Source organism: Myxine glutinosa, chromosome 7 (assembly GCF_964187855.1).
Source record: "Myxine glutinosa chromosome 7, kmMyxGlut1.1, whole genome shotgun sequence".
Classification (NCBI taxonomy): Eukaryota; Metazoa; Chordata; class Myxini; order Myxiniformes; family Myxinidae; genus Myxine; species Myxine glutinosa.
This window is the reverse complement of record NC_136267.1, coordinates 162,965,870-162,987,519: the sequence shown is the minus strand read 5'-3', so window position 1 is coordinate 162,987,519 and position 21,650 is coordinate 162,965,870. Positions and strand designations below refer to the sequence as shown.

General features: G+C 45.6%; 1 protein-coding gene across 6 annotated transcripts in view; it reads right to left on the bottom strand.

Annotated features, from left to right (window-relative positions):
- LOC137430910 (mitogen-activated protein kinase kinase kinase 2-like) overlaps positions 1-16,673 on the bottom strand; it is a 127,189-nt gene extending 110,516 nt beyond the window's left edge. The window contains exons 1-3 of one of the 6 annotated variants that reach the window (XM_078782487.1): positions 16,550-16,673; positions 4,210-4,354; positions 2,260-2,363 (exon numbers count right to left, since the gene is read on the bottom strand). In XM_078782487.1, the coding sequence (XP_078638613.1) occupies positions 2,260-2,263 (4 nt within the window). In that variant the 5' untranslated portion in view covers positions 2,264-2,363; positions 4,210-4,354; positions 16,550-16,673. Of the gene's footprint in view, positions 1-2,259; positions 2,364-4,209; positions 4,355-7,523; positions 7,854-16,549 lie in introns of those variants that run through there. The other 5 variants (XM_078782482.1, XM_078782483.1, XM_078782485.1 and 2 more) reach the window with 5 other exon arrangements.
- Positions 16,674-21,650: the final 4,977 nt, after the last annotated feature.

Sequence of the window (21,650 nt, the reverse complement as noted above, 5' to 3'; positions counted from 1 at the left end):
AGGCTAATTGTAAAGGCTAATTGTAAAGGCTAATTGTAAAGGCTAATTCTAAAGGCTATTTCTAAAGGCTAATTCTAAAAGCTGATTCTAAAGGCTGATTCTAAAGGGTAATTCTAAAGGCTAATTCTAAAGGCTAATTCTAAAGGCAAATTCTAAAGGCTGATTCTAAAGGCTAATTCTAAAGGCTAATTCTAAAGGCTAATTCCAATGGTTTTCGTGAGTGTCTAGGCATTGCCTATATCATATTAAAAATGTCAAACTGACGTGCTTCCTTCGGACATGTGTGCGATTTTTCTTAAATCGTAATAAATGCTAGGGGCCAAGTGAAATTTACTGCACATGATGTGCAACGTGCGCAGAGTAAAACGAGTGTTCATTTCCATCCACAGGATGTTTAATAAATTATCTTATCATATCTATTTTATCTACCTATATAAAACAGTGTGTATTTGTACAATTGTTTGTCCCCTCTTCATAAGTACGATTTGAGTCAGGTTATAAAGGCCAATCTTTTAACACGACTGTGTTCACTACAGTCTATTTTTGAGAATAAAAACTCAAAACCCATTTTCCTTGGAGTAATTATGTCTCTTCTATTGGAATTGTAGACGATGGCTTGCAAACCGAGCATCAAGGGCAGTGTAGAGAAGTTAGTTTTTTTAATACCAATACATACATGGCGCAGGAGGGTGAAATTTGCTGCATGTGATGTGCAACGCACGCAGAGTAAGCTGAGTGTTCTTTTACATCAATAGGATGTCTAATAAATAAAGAAGATATAAGTACACCTGACGCTAAGCCTAGCTTCAGACTTTGGCACGCTCACGAGGCTGTATCATCAAATAAACTGTTCCAACCCATCATTTTTGACAGGCTTTTATACTAGTATAATAATAATTTTGTTTTAATCAACAAACACCAAAAAAGTATCCCCAAAAAGTCAAGAAAATTTGGCTTACAAGGAATACTAATAAAAATATATAATTAGGAAGAAACGTAAGAAGTAAATACGATATTTTTTCAAAGAATAAACATAATTTAATTGGTGGCAAGTTTGTAAATTGTAAAAAAAAAAGGTAGAACAATGTGTCACCAATATGCCTCCGCATAGTCCCACAACGGGTAGATGCCATCACTCTGCATATTTATGGGTAGGGGATCACGTTTGTGAAGTTTCGTGTTGATCGGACAAGGTTGGTTTTTCTATCCAAGATGGCTGCCAAACAACGTGACCTATGACATCATCATTTCCAAACTATATGCAACAGTGCTGTTGGATGATATTTGTAAAATTTCGCATCGATAGGGTGTGCGGTTTCAGATATAATTATTTAATATTGTCCTTCAATCCAATATGGCTGCCAAATCATGTGTCCTATGATGTCACAAATCTAATATCTGAATACAAATGGGTCATCGATCATGTGCATGCAATTTCAGATTTTTAGGATAAGGAATTCGATAAAAAAATTTTTGGCTGGTATACCACTTCATCTACGATGTCATCATCATGCTTTTGTTCCCAATTGGGAGTTACTTGACAATGTGCCAAGTTTCAAAATTTTCCATTCAGCGGTTTCCGAGAAAATTTTTATTATTATTTGCTTTTAAGCCAAGATGGTTGCTATACCACATGACCTATGATGTCACAATTATCATAAAAACATTCTCCATCGGTGTCATTCCTACCCTGAAAGTTTCGTCTCAATCAGACATATGGTTGCTGAGAAAAACGAGGTTTAGCCCGTACGGACGGACGGACAGAAGGACGGACAAACCGAAAACATAATTCCTCCGGTGAAAAAAAATAAAAGGACCAAAAATTAGAAATATTCACAATGAAGCATACAGTAATTAAAACCAAATTGGAAGCAACATTGAAAATCTACAATTTTTGAAATTTGAAAATTGAAAATCAATTTTGAAAAATTTTGAAAATTTTGAAGAAAAAAAAATAGATTGAAAATCTACAATTTAAAATGATGAAAACACGTATATAACAAAGCAACAGGTTAATGGGAAAAATAATCCCCAATGTTAACACAGCTTCAGATACATTTGCGATTCTCCACATTGATCAGTCAAAAAATTACAATGATAGCCGGTGGTCAACCAACTCCTAGATATTGTACGTACCTCACTACAATTTGTCAAAAACGCCAGTTAAGGGTAACAGCGAAGCAATGTGCAAACGTCATTGAACCAGTAATTACAATGTCTGTGTTTTTATTGTGCCAACCTTAGAACAGTCAAACTTACCCATGTTGTTGATTCTGGCCGATGATACTGTTATTTCTTTGTGTGTTTTGGAAATCCCAGTCAAATCACCATAGGATTTCTTGTGGGACTGGCTCAGGTTGAATCTGAAAGAGGGGAAGAAGGAAATATCAAGATATATTACGGACGTTGAAGGAGCGAGAGCAGGTTTTTTTATTTGTACAGAAAGTCAAGGCTTGTGGAGGTAAAACATAAAACGTATCAGGCAGGACGTAACAGAACAAAAGGAACAGTGGAAAGAGAGGGGAGACACATACCACCAGCAGGGTTGATGGACAAAATAGAGGGATGTGGGGAAGAATGATCTTTTCATTCGAGGATCTTTTTTCGATCATTTTTTCGATTTTTTTTTCTTTTTCGAAAAAAAATCGATTTTTCGATTTTTTCGATTTTTTTTTTCGATTTTTTCGATCATTTTTTCGATCATTTTTTTCGATCATTTTTTTTCGATCATTTTTTTCGATCATTTTCGATCATTCGATCAATGATCTTTTCATTCACAAAGTCGAGGCTTGTGGAGGAGGTAAAACATAAAACGTATCAGGCAGGATGTAACAGAACAAAAGGAACAGGGGAAAGAGAGGGGAGACACATACCACCAGCAGGGTTGATGGACAAAATAGAGGGATGTGGGGAAGAATGATCTTGATCTTGGAGGGGGTGGGGGGGGGGTTAATGAGGGTTGAAAAGATAATGGTTTTGGATTGGGTACGATCTGAGATGATGGTGAGAAGCAGTCTTTAAGATCTGGAGGGAAGAATGAGATGGAAGAGAATGTGGAAGTTGGTTCAATAGGTGGGAAAGAAAAAGGAACGAGCGAGTTGATTTGATGGCACAAAAGGCACAAAAGTTAAGAGATAAGGAGGGGCTTCTAAAAAGCGATGAACGATAAGGGAAAGACCAAAAATAATAATGATACTAGAAGAGGTTGGAGACAAAAATAAAGATGTAGTCAGGAAATGAACAGCACAGGCGCCAGTATAATATAAATACCATTTATCTGAACCTCAATTCAGCACAGACAAACCAAAACAAACAACCACCCACCTTACAATCCCATCCTCCTCACTCAACCATGCAAAGAGGTGTATGCACCACAGTCATGCGAGTTCAATAGACCCAAAGCTTTAAAAAAAAAAATTACAACCGCAACCTTACAATCCGCAACACGAAAATTCTTACAATCCTTACAATCCCACAGATCCGCAACACTAAAATTTCCGCAACCTTACAATCCCATCCTCCTCACTCAACTATGCAAAGAGGTGTATGCACCACAGTCATGCGAGTTCAATGGACCCAAAGCTAAAAAAAAATTAAAAAGCTAAATCAACCCCAGGATAGCCAGTTGGACCAAGAGTACAAGGCAGGATTGGATAAACTGAGCCGTTGTGTCAGCCCCAAACTGCCACTGACCCTGCCTGCATCATTCATGGCAGCTTGTGGTGCAAAATGTCACTTTATTTGCAAAAGTGGAAAAATAAGGCCATTCAGAGCAATACTTGGGTCTGTGCGGAATTGCAACGACACTGTGTGGTGCAAACAGCACACGAGTTACATTGGCGGGGATCAGATGTAAGGCAACACATAAACTGCAAGCATTTCTTTAGTCTTACAATTAGCCAAAGCGTAGCTGGAAAACGTATTCATGGGAAAACAGCATAAGCCTTTGGGTTTTGGCCGACAGTGCGAGTATTGGGCAACACTGGGAGTGTGGAGGGCAGATGCGTGAGACCGAAAAAGCATTTAAGGCCAAAAAAAAAAGTAAGAAACTAAACAATGCGTTAACATGTCGTATTTTGGATGAAGAAGAAATAGGAAAGTTCCTTCAGTTTTAATGATGCTGCACGGACAGGAATGGGAGGAGAGCATTTGCCATGACAAGGTGAGTAAAAACACAAACTAGGTGCCGTCAGTACTAGAACAGCTTACAGGCCGAAAGCGCTTGAGCCAATCTGACGCCTCCGCCACCAACACAATGAGCCTCCGGAAGTTAGGCTTGGGTACTCTGTCCACGGCCTTTCCCCACCAACTCTCCCTCCCCATCAGCCGGCGGATCCGTTACCGTCACGCAGTTCTGCAAAGGAAAAGTTAGAAAAATAGAATGAAGAAAAGGCCATGCTTTTTGGGAATGAGCACACGAGGATTAGGGACGGAGCTATGGAGCCTGGTGCTGGCTTAGCGGTTAGGGTGCCGGCTTGGGATCCTAGGATCCTGGGTTCGAATCCCGGTCGATCGCTGAATTAACGCCAGGGGGGTTGACTCAGCCTGTCATCCTTCTGAGGTCGGCAAATTGAGTACCAGCTTGCTGGGATGAATGATCACGGTGTGTACCCCAATTTAGAATAGGTACACCGTATCCCCACGCATCGTAAGAGCGTGACCAAGGGTTGGCGTCAGGAAGGGCATCCGGCCATAAAAACATTGCCTCAAACAGGGAACCATGATTGTCATGGGGCCCGCAAGGGTAACCCCCGCTCTAGAGGGGAAAATGGCCTCAAAACGATCATTCATTCATTCATATTCTATGAAGGAAGTCGAGCCGTTAGCAGCCAAATGGAAATTATGTAATTGTACAAATAGTTGTCATAGACGGGATGCCATTTTGCCCAGGTAAGCAGGCCTCAAAATCGAGGACACCAAAAGATTGATAATTAGGCAAGGAGCCGGCTTCGCAGGTTAATAATGCGCCAGCCATTGATACCGATTGAACCGATGCACAACTGACATTTTTTCAGTTGCTGCTTTGAAAAATTGGTTAAAAATATAAATAAAGCACGTGTCTTTGACAGCAGGTTTCCCATGTCTCCGGACATTAAAAATGCAGTTACTTGCTGATGTGATCCTATGGAAAACTAGTTCTACCATTGCTTCCGACCAGCACACTAAAATAGTATATTAAACATGCAAAGAAAAGGTGACAAAGCAAAACATTCAAACGAGACCGTTTTATTGTAAAATGTGCTGAAGCAAAGCTGTAAGTAGTCGTTTCAGTCATAACTAATGGAAATAAACCGCACTAACCGGTGTATAAAAGAATGAAAGATAGTTTCGAGACAACATTCCTAAAGCAGCTCAGGAATGCAGTCCGAAGCATCACTTCGTGTACAAATAAGTTAAAACGTCAAAATAAAATTGATTCACGTGACAAAATTGTGAAAACACATTGGAATCTGGGTTCGGTTTGTCTGTTGTGCTTCGTGTTGCCGTCTGAAAAGCCTGGCTCGTGATGTGAAAGACCAAAGTATCAGAGCGTTTGTCCATCGTGTCCGAACGTCCTTGTAATTCATGTAGAGTACGCCATCTACCAATGTCTTTGACCTGCATGTGGCTGACGCACAAGTTCCACCTTGCATCAAAGTTTGAAAGTCGATTTTATGATCAACGCAGTCGTAGGCCTCACAAAGAGGTGCAACAACAACAACCTTTTGCACAGTTTGTCTCAGAGAAGCTTCAGGGGCCGTCAGGATCGCCGACAAGCAGGTGCGCTCACCTGTGGCGGTCGAACCTGGCATCAAATGTCGACCCAGCCATAAACTGCCATCCCGGTGCGATCCATCAATGTGTGTGCCGCCCGTTACACCAGGAGTTCCATCTGCCGGCGTTAGTTGGTGGCCGTTAGATATGCCGTGGTGTTCTTCGCGAAGAGTAGGCGAACTATCACCGGCACCCTGAACGAATGCCAAAATCCATGCCACTCTCGGTCAATCGTCCTGCGTCGAAGTGTAGATCCACCTAGGATTGTAACCCTAAGCAAAAGGAACTGCTTGGTACCTGAATGAATGAATGGAACTCACACCTCGATGGGGTACAGGAAGTTAGCACAGCAGACAATATGGGAGATTAAGCGATGTGGCAACAGCATACACATGGTCCAAAGACTTCCCAAAACAGGAACAGGAATGAAAGGGCGGCCTGCTTTATCGGACAGCTGATGCAAAAGAGGGAACAATTGCATTACGTGAGAGAGCAATGGAGCACAAGCAGGCAAGGCAGTGCACAGGTGACATAGAAGAAGAAGAAGAGGAAGAAGAAGAAGAAGAAGAAGAAGAGGAGGAAGCAGAAGGAAGGAGAGGAAGAAGAAGAGGAGGAAGAAGAGGAGGAAGAAGAGGAGGAAGAGGAGGAAGAACAAGAGGAAGAAGAAGGAGGAAGATGAAGAGGAGGAAGAAGAAGAGGAGGAAGTGGAGGAGGAGGAAGAAGAGGAAGAGGAAGAAAGAAGAGGACGAGGAAGCAGGAGAAGGAGGAGGAAGAAGAAGAGGAGGAAGAGGAGGAAGAAGAAGAGGAGGAAGAGGAAGAAGAAGTGGAGGGAGAGGAAGAGGAAGAAGAAGAGGAGGAGGAAGAAGAAGGAGGAAGAAGGAGGAGGAGGAAGAAGAGGAGAAGAGGAAGAGGAAGAAGAAGCGGAGGAGGCAGAGGAAGAGGAAGAGGCAGAGGTAGCGGGCGAAGGAGGAGGAAGAAGAGGAGGGGGAAGAAGAAGAGGAGGAAGAGGAGGAGGAGGAAGAAGAAGAGGAAGAAGAAGAGGAGGAAGAAGAGGAGGAAGAAGAGGAAGAGGAGGGAGAGGAAGAAGAAGATGAGGAAGAAGAAGGAGCAGGAATAAGAGGAGGAGGCGGAGGAGGAGGAAGAAGAGGAGGAAGATTAAGATGAAGAATAGGAGGAGGTAGAAGAGGAGGAAGAATAAGAGGAAGAATAGGAAGAAGAAGAAGAGGACGTAGCAGAAGAGGAGGAGGAAGTAGAGGAGGAAGAATAAGAGGAGGAAGAAGAGGAGGAAGCAGAAGAACAGGAGGCAGAAGAAGATGGAAAAGAAGGAGAAGATGGAAAAGAAGGAGAAGCGGGAAAAGAAGGAGAAGATGGAAAAGAAGAAGATGGAAAAGAAGAAGGAGAAGGAGAAGAAGAAGGAAAAGGAGAAGAAGAAGGAAAAGGAGAAGAAGAAGGAAAAGGAGAAGAAGAAGAGGCATTGAAAATCGAGATCAGGTGCTTCCCAGGAGCTGCTGAGAAGAAATGCCTCCGCTTCAGGCAAAAGAGTTACTTACACACGTGACAGATAGCGGCGACCAATGAGAGATCTGCAAAAAGAGTTACCGAACATGATGGATGTTTAAAATGAAGATGAAGTGTCCGCTGTCCGAATACCACGGAGCATATCTTATCGCTCTCAACGTTAACACGAAACCCGCACGCGTCGTGTTCCCGCCGTCGATGATTCAACAAGCAACAAACTTTTCAAAACGAGCACGAGCGAGTTCACACACCTCCACAGGTAAGGAACGAGACTCCCAGGTATTCTCACCAGGCTGTCTTCTGGTGACTAATCCATTTCTCGGAGGAGAGATTACCACAAGTTACATATGGCATGAGATGTGGTGAGGAAAGCGGAAAAGCTGCTCCAGAAACACGGACACAGGACGGTCTGCTTGTTTTACGAGGTAAATGGTGTTCGAAAGGTCGTCATGAACCGATCTCTACTAAAGAATAAGAGCGGGCGGCACCACCGGCACCAATACAAAGCTTCGCCGCGAGTCCGAGTCGCGCCAACTTGAGCACCACTGACGCTTTTCCGGGATAAGCCAACGGTAAGCACTAAGCATGACGTGTTGACGTCACGCGTCATTGCATGCTGGGGGAGTTCCTGCGTCATTACAGATCGCCAAGCGATGACGTCGTGCGTTCTTTTCAGGCAAAGTTTTGACGATGACGTCGAATTTACGTATTTTCGTCCGCATACTTTCTTTGTCCTCCACTCCTCCCTCTTGCTGCAACATTACAGCGACTTTCTTTTGCAGCTGCAGCACTTTTAAAAGTCTACAACTAATATACCACAAAAAGGAGCTTCAATGTAAACACATGCAAGACAATTTAAGGCCAAGCAAAATAAATTAGTAGTTTCTCGGCCGGTTTTTTTTCAAAAAAAATATTTTAAAATGCGGGGGCACCTCACTATTTTATATTTTCCAGATTTCTGATATTTTTTCCAAGATGGCCACCACATGGAGTCGTCTATCAGACCAAAGACGAGCACTACCATCAACATTAACATACATCCCAACAACTATCAGGGACGCCTATTTGAGGTCTTCCCCCATTCTACCCTGCTCACCCAGATTAGTCAGGGCAGCGCGGTCACGGTCAGTGTCAGTGTGCCAATCGGACCCCATGGACAGCCCTTCCCTCCTTCCCTCTTGTCGAGAGGAGGGTAGAGAGAGAAAGGGGTAGAGGAGAGGCAGAGAGGGCCGTGGAAGAGAGAGTGTAGGGTGGGGGTGGTGGTGGAGAGAGAAAGGGGTGGTAGTGGGAGGCAAGCGAAGGGGTTAGGTGGAAGTCCAGAGGGAGGGGAAGGGTGGGGTGGGAGGAGGGAGGGGAAAGGTGGGGTGGGAGAAGGGAGGGGAAAGGTGGGGTGGGAGAAGGGAGGGGAAAGGTGGGGTGGGAGAAGGGAGGGGAAAGGTGGGGTGGGAGGAGGGAGGGGAAGGGTGAGGTGGGAGGAGGGAGTGGAAGGGTGAGGTGGGAGGAGGGAGGGGGAAGGGGTGGGAGGAGGGAGGGGGAAGGGGTGGGAGGAGGGAGGGGGAAGGGTGGTGGGAGGAGGGAGGGGGAAGGGTGGTGGGAGGAGGGAGGGGAAAGGGGTGTGTCATGTATGAAGTGCAAATATTCACCGTTGTATCCCTACACCGTGACCGCATTGTATCCCTACGCCCCAGCTCGGATGGCGCTGAGGTGAATCGGGCCTGTATCGGCAGAGTGAATAAACGTGTACGACAATTGATCGTAGTTTGTCGAGATACCTTTCATGGCGACGAGGATAAACATCTATACCATGACTTCTTTCGGCCATATCGATGAATTCGACCCTCATGAGGGGGATTTTGACACGTATTCTGAGCGGTTGTCTTTTTACTTCGAGGCGAACGGCATCGCGACCGAAGCCCGGATGAAGGCCGTCTAGCCTGTCCGTTTGCGGAGGTGAGACGTTCACACTTGTTAAAAACCTGATTCAGCCTCGGACAATCGAGGAGCTCACGTATGCAGAGCTCAAGGCCGCTTTGAAGGAACATTGTAATCCATCTCCTTCAGTCATCCTGTGTCGGTTTAATTTTTACATGTGCAGACAGCAGCAAGGTCAGTCGATCGCAGACTTCATTGCACACCTCAAAAAAACTGTCACATCTGTGTGAGTTTGGGGACACGATTGACGACATGCTCCGTGATTTGCTGGTGGTTGGCATGTCCGATGACCGCACTCGTAGACGCCTGCTTGCGGAGAGAAGACTGACGTTCCAAAATGCCAGAGACACCGCCATTTCCATGGAAAGTGCTGAACGCAACGCTACAAGCATCGGTGCCACTCGCTCGTCTGGTACCAGCCCTGCTGTGAATCGCTTGGATCATGTTCAGCCAAAACGTTGGAACAAGGCTCCTCGTTAGAAGCCAGTGCAGTCTCAAACCCACAACAAATGTTTTCGGTGCAACGGAAAGCACCCTCCGGAGACGTGTTGGTTCAAAGATGCCACCTGCCATTTCTGTTCGAAAACTGGCCATATTGCTCCAGCTTGCATCACTCACAAATCGGGAAAAGGAAAAGCTGCTGACAAGATTAATCAGTTTAACGGTTCGGAGGGACCCGAGCTTGACCAGGTGAGCTCTGTTTCCGACAACTCAGAATCGCATGACCTGCTTCATATTGATTCTCACCATAGGCGGGACCCTCTTCTTGCCACTGTTGTCGTCAACAATCGACCATTGCAAATGGAGGTCGACACTGGTGCGGCCGTCTCGCTCATCAGCCATGCTGTTTTCACAAACCTGTGGAGTGATGCTGACCGACCCCATCTGAAACCTACTACCTATGGTCTCTCCACCTATACAGGTGAGAAGATTGTTCCCTGCGGTACATGTGACGTCACGGTGGGCTACGATAACCGTAAGTTTCACCTACCCCTGATCGTCATTCCTGGAAAGGGCCCTTCCTTACTCGGCAGGAACTGGTTGAGCATAATTTGACTGAAGTGGAAAAGCATTCATCAACTCCGGGCAGCCAACGTTTCTCCTACCGCAGCATACATACTCAAAAATGTGCTGAATACGTACCCGGATGTCTTCAAGGATGAGCTTGGAACCTTGAAAGGACATATGGCTAAACTCAGGGTTGACCAGGATGCCAATCCTATATTTTGCAGAGCTCGCCCAGTCCCTTTCGCCCTGCGGGAGCGGATTGACAAGGAACTGGATCATCTTGAAAATCTGGGCATCATTGAGCAAATCCAGTATGCCAAATGGGCGGCGCCCATCGTTCCAGTCATAAAATCAGACCAGTCCATCCGCATATGTGGAGATTATAAAATGATCCTGAACAAGTGTTCTTCATTGGATAAATATCCAATCCCGAGGATCGAAGACCTCTATGCTCGTCTCACGGGAGGCAAGACTTTTACGAAACTCGATCTCAAATCCGCCTATCTACAGCTCCGCTTGGACGAGAATTCGAAACAGTATCTTACCATCAACACACATCGTGGGTTGTACAGGTACCACCGACTCAGTTTTGGAGTGAAATCTGCACCTGGAATTTATCAGCGTGTCATGGACAGTTTGTTTGCCGCCGAACGCAACGTCGTTTGTTACCAGGATGATATTCTGGTTACTGGTCGTACAGACGTGGAACATCTACAAAACCTGGATAGAGTTCTGAAGAAGATTTCGGACTCCGGCCTACGTTTGCGTCGAGACAAGTGCAAGTTTATGGTGCCATCAGTCACGTACCTGGGTCATACGATTGATGCCGAGTGTCTACACCCGACAGATGAGAAAGTCCGAGCTATCAAGGATGCTCCTGCTCCACGAGACGTGACCGAATTGAAGTCATACCTCGGTTTGCTTCAGTTCTATGGTCGTTACATCCCGAATGTGACCGACGTTTTGGGCCCCCTTAATCGGTTTTTGAGGAAAGGAGTCTCCTGGAGCTGGGGGTCAACTGAACAATCAGCATTCCAGACCTCTAAGGATCTGCTCAAATCGTCCAATGTTCTCGTTCATTTTGATCCAGAGAAGGATCTTGTGCTGACATGCGATGCCTGTCGGTATGGAGTGGGGAGTGTATTATCACACGTGATGCCTGATGGTACGGAAAGACCGGTTGCATTTGCATCCAGAATGTTGTCCCCGGCAGAGAAGAACTATTCCCAACTTGACAAGGAAGGATTGGGAATCGTTTTCGGCATCAGCAAATTTCGCCAGTACCTTCTTGGACATCATTTCACGATTCGCACTGATCACAAGCCGCTGATCAGTCTGTTTGGTCCAACTAAGGCGACATCTGACACCCTACTGCCCAGGATCATCCGCTGGTCCCTGTTTCTTTCTGCTTATGACTACACCATATGTTATAAGCCCGGTTCGTCTATCACAAATGCAGATGCCATGAGTCGGTTACCCCTTCCAGAATCCGTTGATGATTCGCCTACACCAGGATCCATTATCGCACTGATGAATCATCTGGAAGATTGTGCTGTCGATTCCGGCCAGATCCGCACTCATACTCGACGAGACCCCGTTCTGTCCAGAACTGTCCAGGCTGTACAGCTTGGATGGCATTTGCTACCTGAGGGTGACCCGGATTTTGCGGCTTTTAAAGCACGTAAAAACGAACTCAGCGTGGAAAATGGTTGCCTACTCTGGGGATGTCGTGTCGTGATCCCGAAAAATCTGCGTTCCAGGGTCATGGATGAAATCCATGACTGTCACCCCGGGATTGTGAAGATGAAGTCACTCACCAGAAACTATGTGTGGTGGCCGAATCTTGATGCTGATATCGAACATCATGTTCGACATTGTTACCCCTGCCAGGGCACCCGGAATACACCTGTGAAAGCGCCACTGCATCCCTGGGAATGGCCCAGCGAACCGTGGCATCGCCTACATCTCGATTATGCCGGGCCTATTAACGGCAGCATGATTCTAATAATTACGGACGCGCACACAAAATGGATTGATGCCTATGTGACGCGTGGTACTATGTCAGCCATCGTCATCGAAAGACTCAGACGCTGTTTCGCCACTCATGGTCTGCCCAGGATGATCGTGAGTGATAATGGTTCATGTTTTTCCAGTACCGAGTTTGCCGAGTTCACACGTCGGAACGGCATCAAACATAAGTTTGTCAGCCCACATCACCAGGCTTCAAATGGCTTGGCCGAACGATCCGTGGGAATCATCAAATCCGCATTGCAGAAACTTCAGGAGGCAACCCTGGAAACAAAGCTGTCTCGTCTCCTGTTCAAATACCGCATCACGCCACAATCAACAACCGGTGCAGCTCCGTCTGAGTTATTGATGAAACGACACGTGAGATCGACACTTGACAATCTCAAACCAGACATATCATCAAATGTTTATCAGAGCCAGCTTAATCAAAAGTTGGTGCACGATAAGACGCCCAACAGTATCAACATTGGAGATCCAGTGTTTGCCCGAAATTTTGGTGCAGGTGCGATGTGGCTACCGGGGGACATCATCGAGAAGCCAGGTCCACTGTCCTGCGTGATTCGCCTGCAGGACGGCCGCGAAATTCGTCGACATCAGGACCACATAACCTACCGTCCCTGTGAGTCGATAGAGCCTGCAGCATCGTCACAGTCAGGACAACAGTTCGACCCGCCACTGCCGGAGATCGTCGTGGCCGCTCCAGCCGGCTCGGATGCCCTGAAAACCTCTGCGAACGCTACACCCTTCATGGAGACCAAAGGAATCACCTCGGACTCTGTATCCACTGGTACACCGTGACCCAAAGGAATCACCTCGGACTCTGTATCCACTGGTACACCGCGACGCTCAATGCGTGAGAGAAAAGCACCCGACCGGTTGAATCTTTGAAGATGTTTTTTTTCACAGTGACACATGTTCTATTTTCACGGTGACACATGTTCTATTTTCACGTATTTTCATTATTCTCATAATCGTTTGCACACATATTTTCACATGTTTTGGAAATGTTGCTTTTGAAATGTCAATTCTTGAAATCTAGCACGTATTGCTCTTGGTAATTTTGGACTTAAAGGGGAGGATGTCATGTATGAAGTGCAAATATTCACCGTTGTATCCCTACACCGTGACCGCATTGTATCCCTACGCCCCAGCTCGGATGGTGCTGAGGTGAATCAGGCCTGTATCGGCAGAGTGAATAAACGTGTATGACAATTGATCGTAGTTTGTCGAGATACCTTACAGGGTGGGAGGAGGGAGAGGAAAGGGGTGGGAAGAGGGAGGGGAAAGGGGTGGGAGGAGGGAGGGGGAATGGTGGTAGGAGGAGGGAGGAGAAGGGTGGGGTGGGAGGAGGGAGGGGAAGGGTGGGGTGGGAGGAGGGAGGGGAAGGGTGGAGTGGGAGGAGGGAGGGGAAGGGTGGGGTGGGAGGAGGGAGGGGAAGGGTGGGGTGGGAGGAGGGAAGGGTGGGGTGGGAGGAGGGAGGGGAAAGGTGAGGTGGGAGGGGAAGGGTGAGGTGGGAGGAGGGAGGGGGAAGGGGTGGGAGGAGGGAGGGGGAAGGATGATGGGAGGAGGGAGGGGAAAGGGGTGGGAGGAGGGAGAGGAAAGGGGTGGGAGGAGGGAGAGGAAGTGGTGGGGTGGGAGCGTGAAGGGAGGGGCCAGGGGAGAGGAGGGAGGAGAAGGCGTGAGATGGGAGGCGGCAGGGGACGGGGCGCGATTAGGGAGGGGAAGGAGTGGGAATAGGGAGGGGAAGGTGTGGGGGAAAGGAGTGTGATTAGGGAGAGGAAGGTGTGGGAGGTGGACCCTGCATTGCCCAGCAATGTGGTGGACCTTTGGTAGTATATTATAAAGGTGAAAAAGTGAGGGCGGGAGAAAAAAAAAGTGAGGACCTCATCTGACATTCCACAACATGATCAAGGATGGTTGTGGACTCGTATTACTAGTAATAATAATTCCCTTACATGGAACTTAAATGAAGGAAGAGGCCATTGGAATTTTCAAGCATGAAGGAGCTTTCCACCATTGGGTAAAATATACAACGTAGCGTAGTGTCCATGGGATAGTAAGACCAAACAAACAAGGGAATGAACTAACTCCAGAGGAGGAAAGAGAAGAGGGAAATAAACATAGTAACCCGAAAGTAAGAGATGAAATAATTAATCAGAGTGTTTTTCGTCATACTTTTGGAGTGACAGGATGAGACTGAGCTTTACTCAATGTATAGAAGAGGCACACCAGCCTCCACTGGGAGAGGAGATTAGAGGATTCCGTTGATAGCAATGGATTGACTATGAGTGGAGGAAGTCAGAAAGCCACGTATTAACGAAGTTGGTTCACAGTACATCCCATCAAATTATCCAATTTATCAAAAATTCCATTGTGGTTATAAAAATAATGTGAAACACGGACATACTCCTGTTGCCATTTGGCCTTTTGCGGACCCAGATAAATCAGCCTTTTCCACTTTGCTGAACAAGACTTTAGTTCTGACTCAGTTGCAGCACAAGGTTTTGTATTCAGTAAACAATAAACTCCTAGTGTCACCTTCCCGACAAAAACACCAAAGATTCTGTTGACATATAAGCCAGCCACATTTCCACCTAACTGTGGTGAGAATGTGTGGCACTCATTTTGTCATTGCCTTTAAGTTTTCAATTGTGATATGCTGATCCTGATACAAGGGATTTAAAAAATTAACATCGACGTTGTCTTCACATCGTTTTGGTGGGAGGCCTGCCTGAATACCTTGTGCCACAGATATCCATTTTCCTTCCAAGGAAGGTTGATACCCATCGTTGATCAGTTCTCAAGTGTGGACGAGAGTTAAGGGAAACCAAAAAAGATTTTTTGCTTGATTTCATGTGAATTTTTCTTCTGCATCACCATGTTACTATAATTCACCAAATGTCTGTCCGTTCCCAGGTACCGCAAAAACGGCTGAACCGATCGCAACGAAATTTTGGGTGGGTAATCCTGGGACCCCTTGGAGCAAAATAGGATATATTGTTTTTCCAATTTTTTCCCCAATTTTCCCAATTTCCAAATTTTCCAGTTTTTCTAAACACCATGGAATAATATTTACCGATATGAACAGGGATGTGGCTTTTATTGAAATTCTACAAATACCGTTTAGATTTTGATGATTTGCGTGTGATATGATTTAACGGATGTTTATATAAATCGTTTAAAATAAAAAAAGCCTTCAATTTCTGATATTTTGCCTTTTCATTTGGGCCTCCCAATTGAAGCCCCGCCCATAGGGCGGGTACCGGTGCTAATTAATTTAACAAGAGGTTGGATGTCCTCTTTACTGAAACTTTTGGCTCATGGTGCAACAACAAAGAGTGAACTTCCCAAATCGGGAGAAGAGGAGTTGCAAATGAAAAACGGACAGGATCGTAACGGTAGTTGAGCTCAGAATGAGAAATGTGTGCAATCCTAAATTATTGGAAAGAAGATAACGTGACACAATACCTAATCCTAAATCCAATTGGCTGATTATTGTCACCGACCCAACTAATCCACCAAATTTTGTGAAAACCCATCCACAACCTTTTGAAATACCGTGCTATTGACACTTTATTGTACGGGTTACACATTCGACAGAAGAGGAGAGGATGGATGATTGAAGATGAAGGTACAGTTCATACATTGGTAGGGTAACGATGTGTGGGTGTCGTTATTGTATCCATGTTTCAGGCTATGCCATGAATGACTGGTGCAAAGTGGGCAGAAAATACCAGACCTCTGGTGTTGATCTTTGCAGAGACCCACAAGCTCAGATATCCAGTCATCACATCAAAGGACAATACGTTATGTGCTCAGTTGTGAACACCAAACAAACCCAAATAACACTGCTATAATTCATTGGGTACGTATGACATCCATGCCATCTCCGGACAGATTAGAATGGAGGCTGAAAGTTTTTCGACTTTAGGATTATTAAAATGAAACTTTCAACAAGTAGTCGAAACCACTGAAATTTCAATACTCCGATTGGACATACAGCATATTTTCCATTAACTATTTCCAAATGACATTAATTTGGGAAATTATCTTCAACCGGGGATGGTAAGTTGTGTAACATCTACTAAAACATCTGCTCTAAATCTTATATAGCATACGTTCAGTCAATGGACAAGCATGTAGAAAGGGAATAAATATATCCATTGATAAAAGTACATTAACTAAAACAGCACTTGGTAGAGCACGTACCTCTGCCAGGCTGAACAGTTTACGTTTTGCATCCCACTGATGGGCTGGATCTGGATCCAGACCTGAACCAACATCTAATCAATCCTTCCTCGTCACTTACCCAACTCATCCACCAAGTTTCCTACGAATCCGTGCACAACTTTTTGAGACATCCTGCTCACAAACAGAGACAGACAGACAGAGAGATAGACAGGAGTGAAAACATAACCTTGTTCACTTTCAGTGGCGGAGGTAATAACCGATTGTTTTTATAACACTGCGATGATGTAATACTTTTTATCATTATCACTTGTGTATGGACTCTGTGTCTGCAATAAAGTTAAAGAAGTATTGACGTACAATTGGTTTTATGTCCAGATTGGAAGTTTGCAGTGACAGAAGAAACTCTCTCAATTATGAAAACTTAAACTGCAGTACTTCAGGCAAGTTTTACTCGTGTTTGTAGGGTTGCCTAGCATCAGCAAAAAAAATGACCGAAGCAACAGTGTTATTATTGGCTGGAAGAGGCTTTCGCCTGGGCAACAGGAGCTGTTCACTCGATTTCTTGGCAGGATGCCACCCTGTGTCAACTTGCATCAGAAACTGTACATCACAGTGTGCGTTCACTTGTTTGATTAGTTCCTGCATGCTAAATCACAAAAAAAAAATTCATCAAAAAATGGTTGGATAAACCTTTTGTCGTCGCTCCTCTTCGTCCATGTGCTTGCCAGTTGAAATGACTATGCATGTACTCACACGCATTGGTTATCTTCTTTCACTCTTTTTGCGGCTTCTCCTTAGTCAGTTTGGTGAGCAACTCCTCCGTTTTCCATAGTTCTTTATCCTGCTCGATCTTCTGATGTCAAAGTCCGACACTCGCCTAAAATGAAAATTCAAAATGTACATTGAAGGCAAACTGCTTATCTCACCCGTGAGAGCTAGTCGAGCAGCATAACAGATAGATATTTTCAGTAAACTGCTTGCAATAGCAAATATTTATAATGCAGACTTAAAAAAAAAAATACATATATATATATATATAATAAATTGATTTCCCTTAGATTCCAGAATGCCACATATTGAACATACCTTTCTGTCTTGTAAGGAGACAATGGAGTTGGTTAGATCAACACATAACATGCTGGGAATAAGGAAGTGAGTGAAGTGGCCACAACCTGATAACTGTAATCTTGTCATGGAGTCGGGTCGTATCATGGAGTACGACATTATCATGGAGTACAGTTGGCTGACACAGGAGGGCCTAGAGGTACGCACACTCACCCAAGCTGTCTAGCCTGGGCTCAAATCCCTACCCAGTAGGGTGTTCCTAAAAAAAAAAAATGAATGTCGGAAAAAGATAACCTCCAACATAGCATTCGGTTCCGTTAGCTTCACAAATGTTACAGTAAAAGAAAAAAAAATTCAATCAAATAATATTTAGAACTTGCACAACGCAATCTAAGTTGTCCTTATATGTCTTCTAAATGAGATATATGTCCTCTTTCCTTATATGTCATAGTCATGTTAATTTTCCACCAAATTATGACTACACCATATTACGAGATAACTTGTAACATTTGGGTGGGTAATCCTGGGTCGACTTTGGGTGGGTAAGCTTGTCCACATCGATCAAAGTTAAGTTGTTTTTTCTCAAAGTTTAGTATTTTGTTTCAGGTTGTTTGTCTGCTGTGTTTCTGGTTTGATCGTGTTTTGCATTTCGTGCACAATTGTGTATTAGTCAGTCTGTTTGGTCGTTCGTGTTTTTGGGGCCTGGTTAGCCTCAAGGCCTGCCCAGTCGCGTCGTATGGTCTTTTGTTATTCACATTCGATCTCTCTCTGGATTTTTTTTTTCAGCCCCGACTTTTTCCCTAACCTCTTCCCCTTTGTTTGATGTATTAAATAAAAAAGAAAAAAAAAAATAATAATAATTAGCTTCTCTCCTCGTAGTCTTCCAGCCCGTGTCCACGTGTTCTTCCCTCCCCCGCCCGTGTCCACGTGTTCTTCCCTTCGCCACCCCTGTACACGTGTTCTTCCCTCCGCCACCCATGTCCACGTGTTCTTCCCTCCCCCGCCCGTGTCCACGTGTTCTTCCCTCCGCCGCCCCTGTACACGTGTTCTTCCCTCCACCACCCCTGTCCACGTGTTCTTCCCTCCGCCACCCGTGTCCACGTGTTCTTCCCTCCACCACCCCTGTACACGTGTTCTTCCCTCCACCACCCCTGTCCACGTGTTCTTCCCTCCGCCACCCGTGTCCACGTGTTCTTCCCTCCACCACCCCTGTCCACGTGTTTTTCCCTCCCCCACCCGTGTCCACGTGTTCTTCCCTCCCCCACCCATGTCTACGTGTTCTTCCCTCCCCCACCCGTGTCCACGTGTTCTTCCCTCCCCCACCCGTGTCCACGTGTTCTTCCCTCCCCCGCCCGTCCAGTGGTTTTGCTTTTAAAATGTTTAAACTCCCCCCTGCCATGTTGTATTCCTTTGTATACTATGACTCACTTTTTTTCTTCCTGTTGAAAAGGCTGCAATTAATTTGCTCATTACATCCTTCCATCACAAAAAAAAATTCAATCTCGTACAATTCTTTCTTTCTTCATTCTCTAAACTCACACTCATTCCACCCCTCCTCAAACATTCTCAAACGGATCTCTGATTTTAATATCTCAAGAAACCCAGTCTGTAATAAATGTTCGATTTTCTATAATCATTCAAAACTTTCAAATTTGCCTACTCACCCCTCCCCCTCAAATCTCTCCCCTCACCCCTCTCCTTCAAAACTCCCAACCCACCCCTCACCTTCAAAACTCCCAACTCATCCCTCACCCTCAAATTTCCCCCCTCACCCCACCCCTTCAAAACTCCCACCTCACCATTTTTCTTCAATTCTCCCCTCTCACCCCTCCTCCTCAAAGTTGCCTCTAAACTCCTCCACAAAGCTGCCTCCTCCTCGCTTCATCTCCCTTCCAACTCATACCTCCACATCCTCCAACCTTCAACTTCATTCTGCTGCCCCTCAAACAACATCTCACTGTGCCTCATCCCATCACAATCAAACCTTTTGACCTCCTCATCCTTTCCCTTCTCCTAGCTTTCCTACAATCTCCGACACATTGTCAACAGCTCTCAATACCTCCCCCGATCCTCCCTCATCTTTCCATACCCCTCCCTTGTCCTGTTTCCGATGCTCCCCCCCCCCCCTCTTCCTGAACAGTATTGACCACAAACATCCGGGGCCTTCGCGCAAACCTGATTGATCTTTCCATACAGGTTGCTTCAGACAAACCAGGCTTGATATGCTTCACAGAAACTTTCCTCCTTCAAGATGTCTCTGATTCCTTAATTTATCTTCCTGGTTACTCCCTCCTCTGGTATGATTGACCTGAGCCTCGTCCTGATGGCGGGGTTGCTATTTTTATTTATTTATGAAAAGCTCTCTTCCTCACTCTCCCTGCACTTCCCTCTCTCCACCACACCCCCAGGAGTACCTCTGGCTACGGCATCCACTCTGCTCCCACCTTTTGTTCATATGTGTTTTGTACCGTCCCCCAAACAGTGATGACTCCATTTACATCTTGCTGTCTGACAACATGGACCAACTTCTATCCACTCATCCAAACTCTCTCTTCCTCATATGAGGCGACTTCAACTGTTATCATGCCAGATGGCTGTGTGTGGGTACCTCTCTCACCAGCCATGGCACCTCAGCAAAGGACTTCTGCGACTCATTGGGACTGACACAATCTGTCAATTTCCCGACCCGGATCTCAGTCAACGGTACATCATCTCTTCTAGACTTGGTTATGACAAACTTCCCTGCAAATGTCTGCTGTTCTTCTTCTGCTCCAGTTGGTTCATCTGATCATGTGCTTGTTCAAGTGAACATCTCTCTGGCCATTCTCAGAGAGCCTCCACAGCATCGACGAGTCTGGCATTTCACTCAGGCCGACTGGCATGGTCTTCAGGCAGCCATCGATCACCTGGACTAGTCTCCCATTTCCACTGCCTCTGTCATCAACTCATCCTTGGAATTTTCCCAAAGTCAACTGATCTCCCAACTGATCTTATCCCATCTCGTCTTCAGTTGTCATACCCTTCCTCCCGTCCATGGTACACAGAATCTTGTGGTGAGGCAGTTGCCCAGAAACAACTTGCCTTCGCCTCCTGGAAAGCAAATCCAACTGAAGGCAAGCTCAGTTCCTTTCACAAAGCTCGGAACAAGTGTGTATCTACCCTCAAGAGAGCCAAGAACAATATCTCTCCACTCTCAAGACTGAAATCTCAAACCTGTCTCACTCTTCCAAATCCTGGTGGCGTCTGTTCAAACCTGTTTCTGGTATTTGTTCCCCTTCCATACCCTCCCTTACCTCAAACGGCTACACAGCTGACTCCACACATGAAAAAGCTGAATGCCTCAACTCTGTGTTTGCATCAAAATCTTGTGTCCCGAACCCATCTCTCTCTGTACCCACCGTACCCAGTCCAACCCAGCTGTTCCTGGACTCTGTGTCCTTCTCTCCTGACAAGGTGGAGAGGTTTCTGTCAAACCTAGATTCTGATTCTGCGCCTGGACCAGTCGGCATCAGCCCACGGGTCCTAAAATCCTGCTCTGTAGCTCTTTCACACCCTCTATCTGTTCTCTTCACCCTCTCTTTTGCTCAAGGTCATCTGCCATCTGCTTGGACATCAGCCAACATCACCGCTTTACATTTTTTTAAAAAGGTGCAAAAACAGATCCCTGCAACGACAGGTCATGGAATCCATCATCGCTTCTGATATTAAATCCTTCCTCTTCTCCAATGGCTTCATCTCGGATCATCAATTTGGATTCAGACCAGGTCACTCTACTCTGGACATGCTGCTTCAGCTGTCTCAACAATGGATGGAGGCCCTCAATGCCAAACAGGAATTCAAAGCGGTCTCCCTTGACATATCTCGTGCCTTCAATAAGGTCTGGCACCCCACTCTGCTGACCAAACTATCATCCTATGGTATCCATGGAAATCTCCACGCATGTCTTGCGGACTTCCTTTCCGGTCACAGTCAAAGTGTGGCCCTGAATGGATTTCTCTCATCTCCCCTTCCTGTTCAGGCTGGAGTTACTCAAGGCAGTGGTCTGGGCCCTGTGCTTTTTATAGTATTGTCGCGTGATTCCCCTCGGTTTATACCGGGAAATCACGAATGGCAATCGAGCTTACTTTGAGGCGACGATCAATGGCGGATTTGAC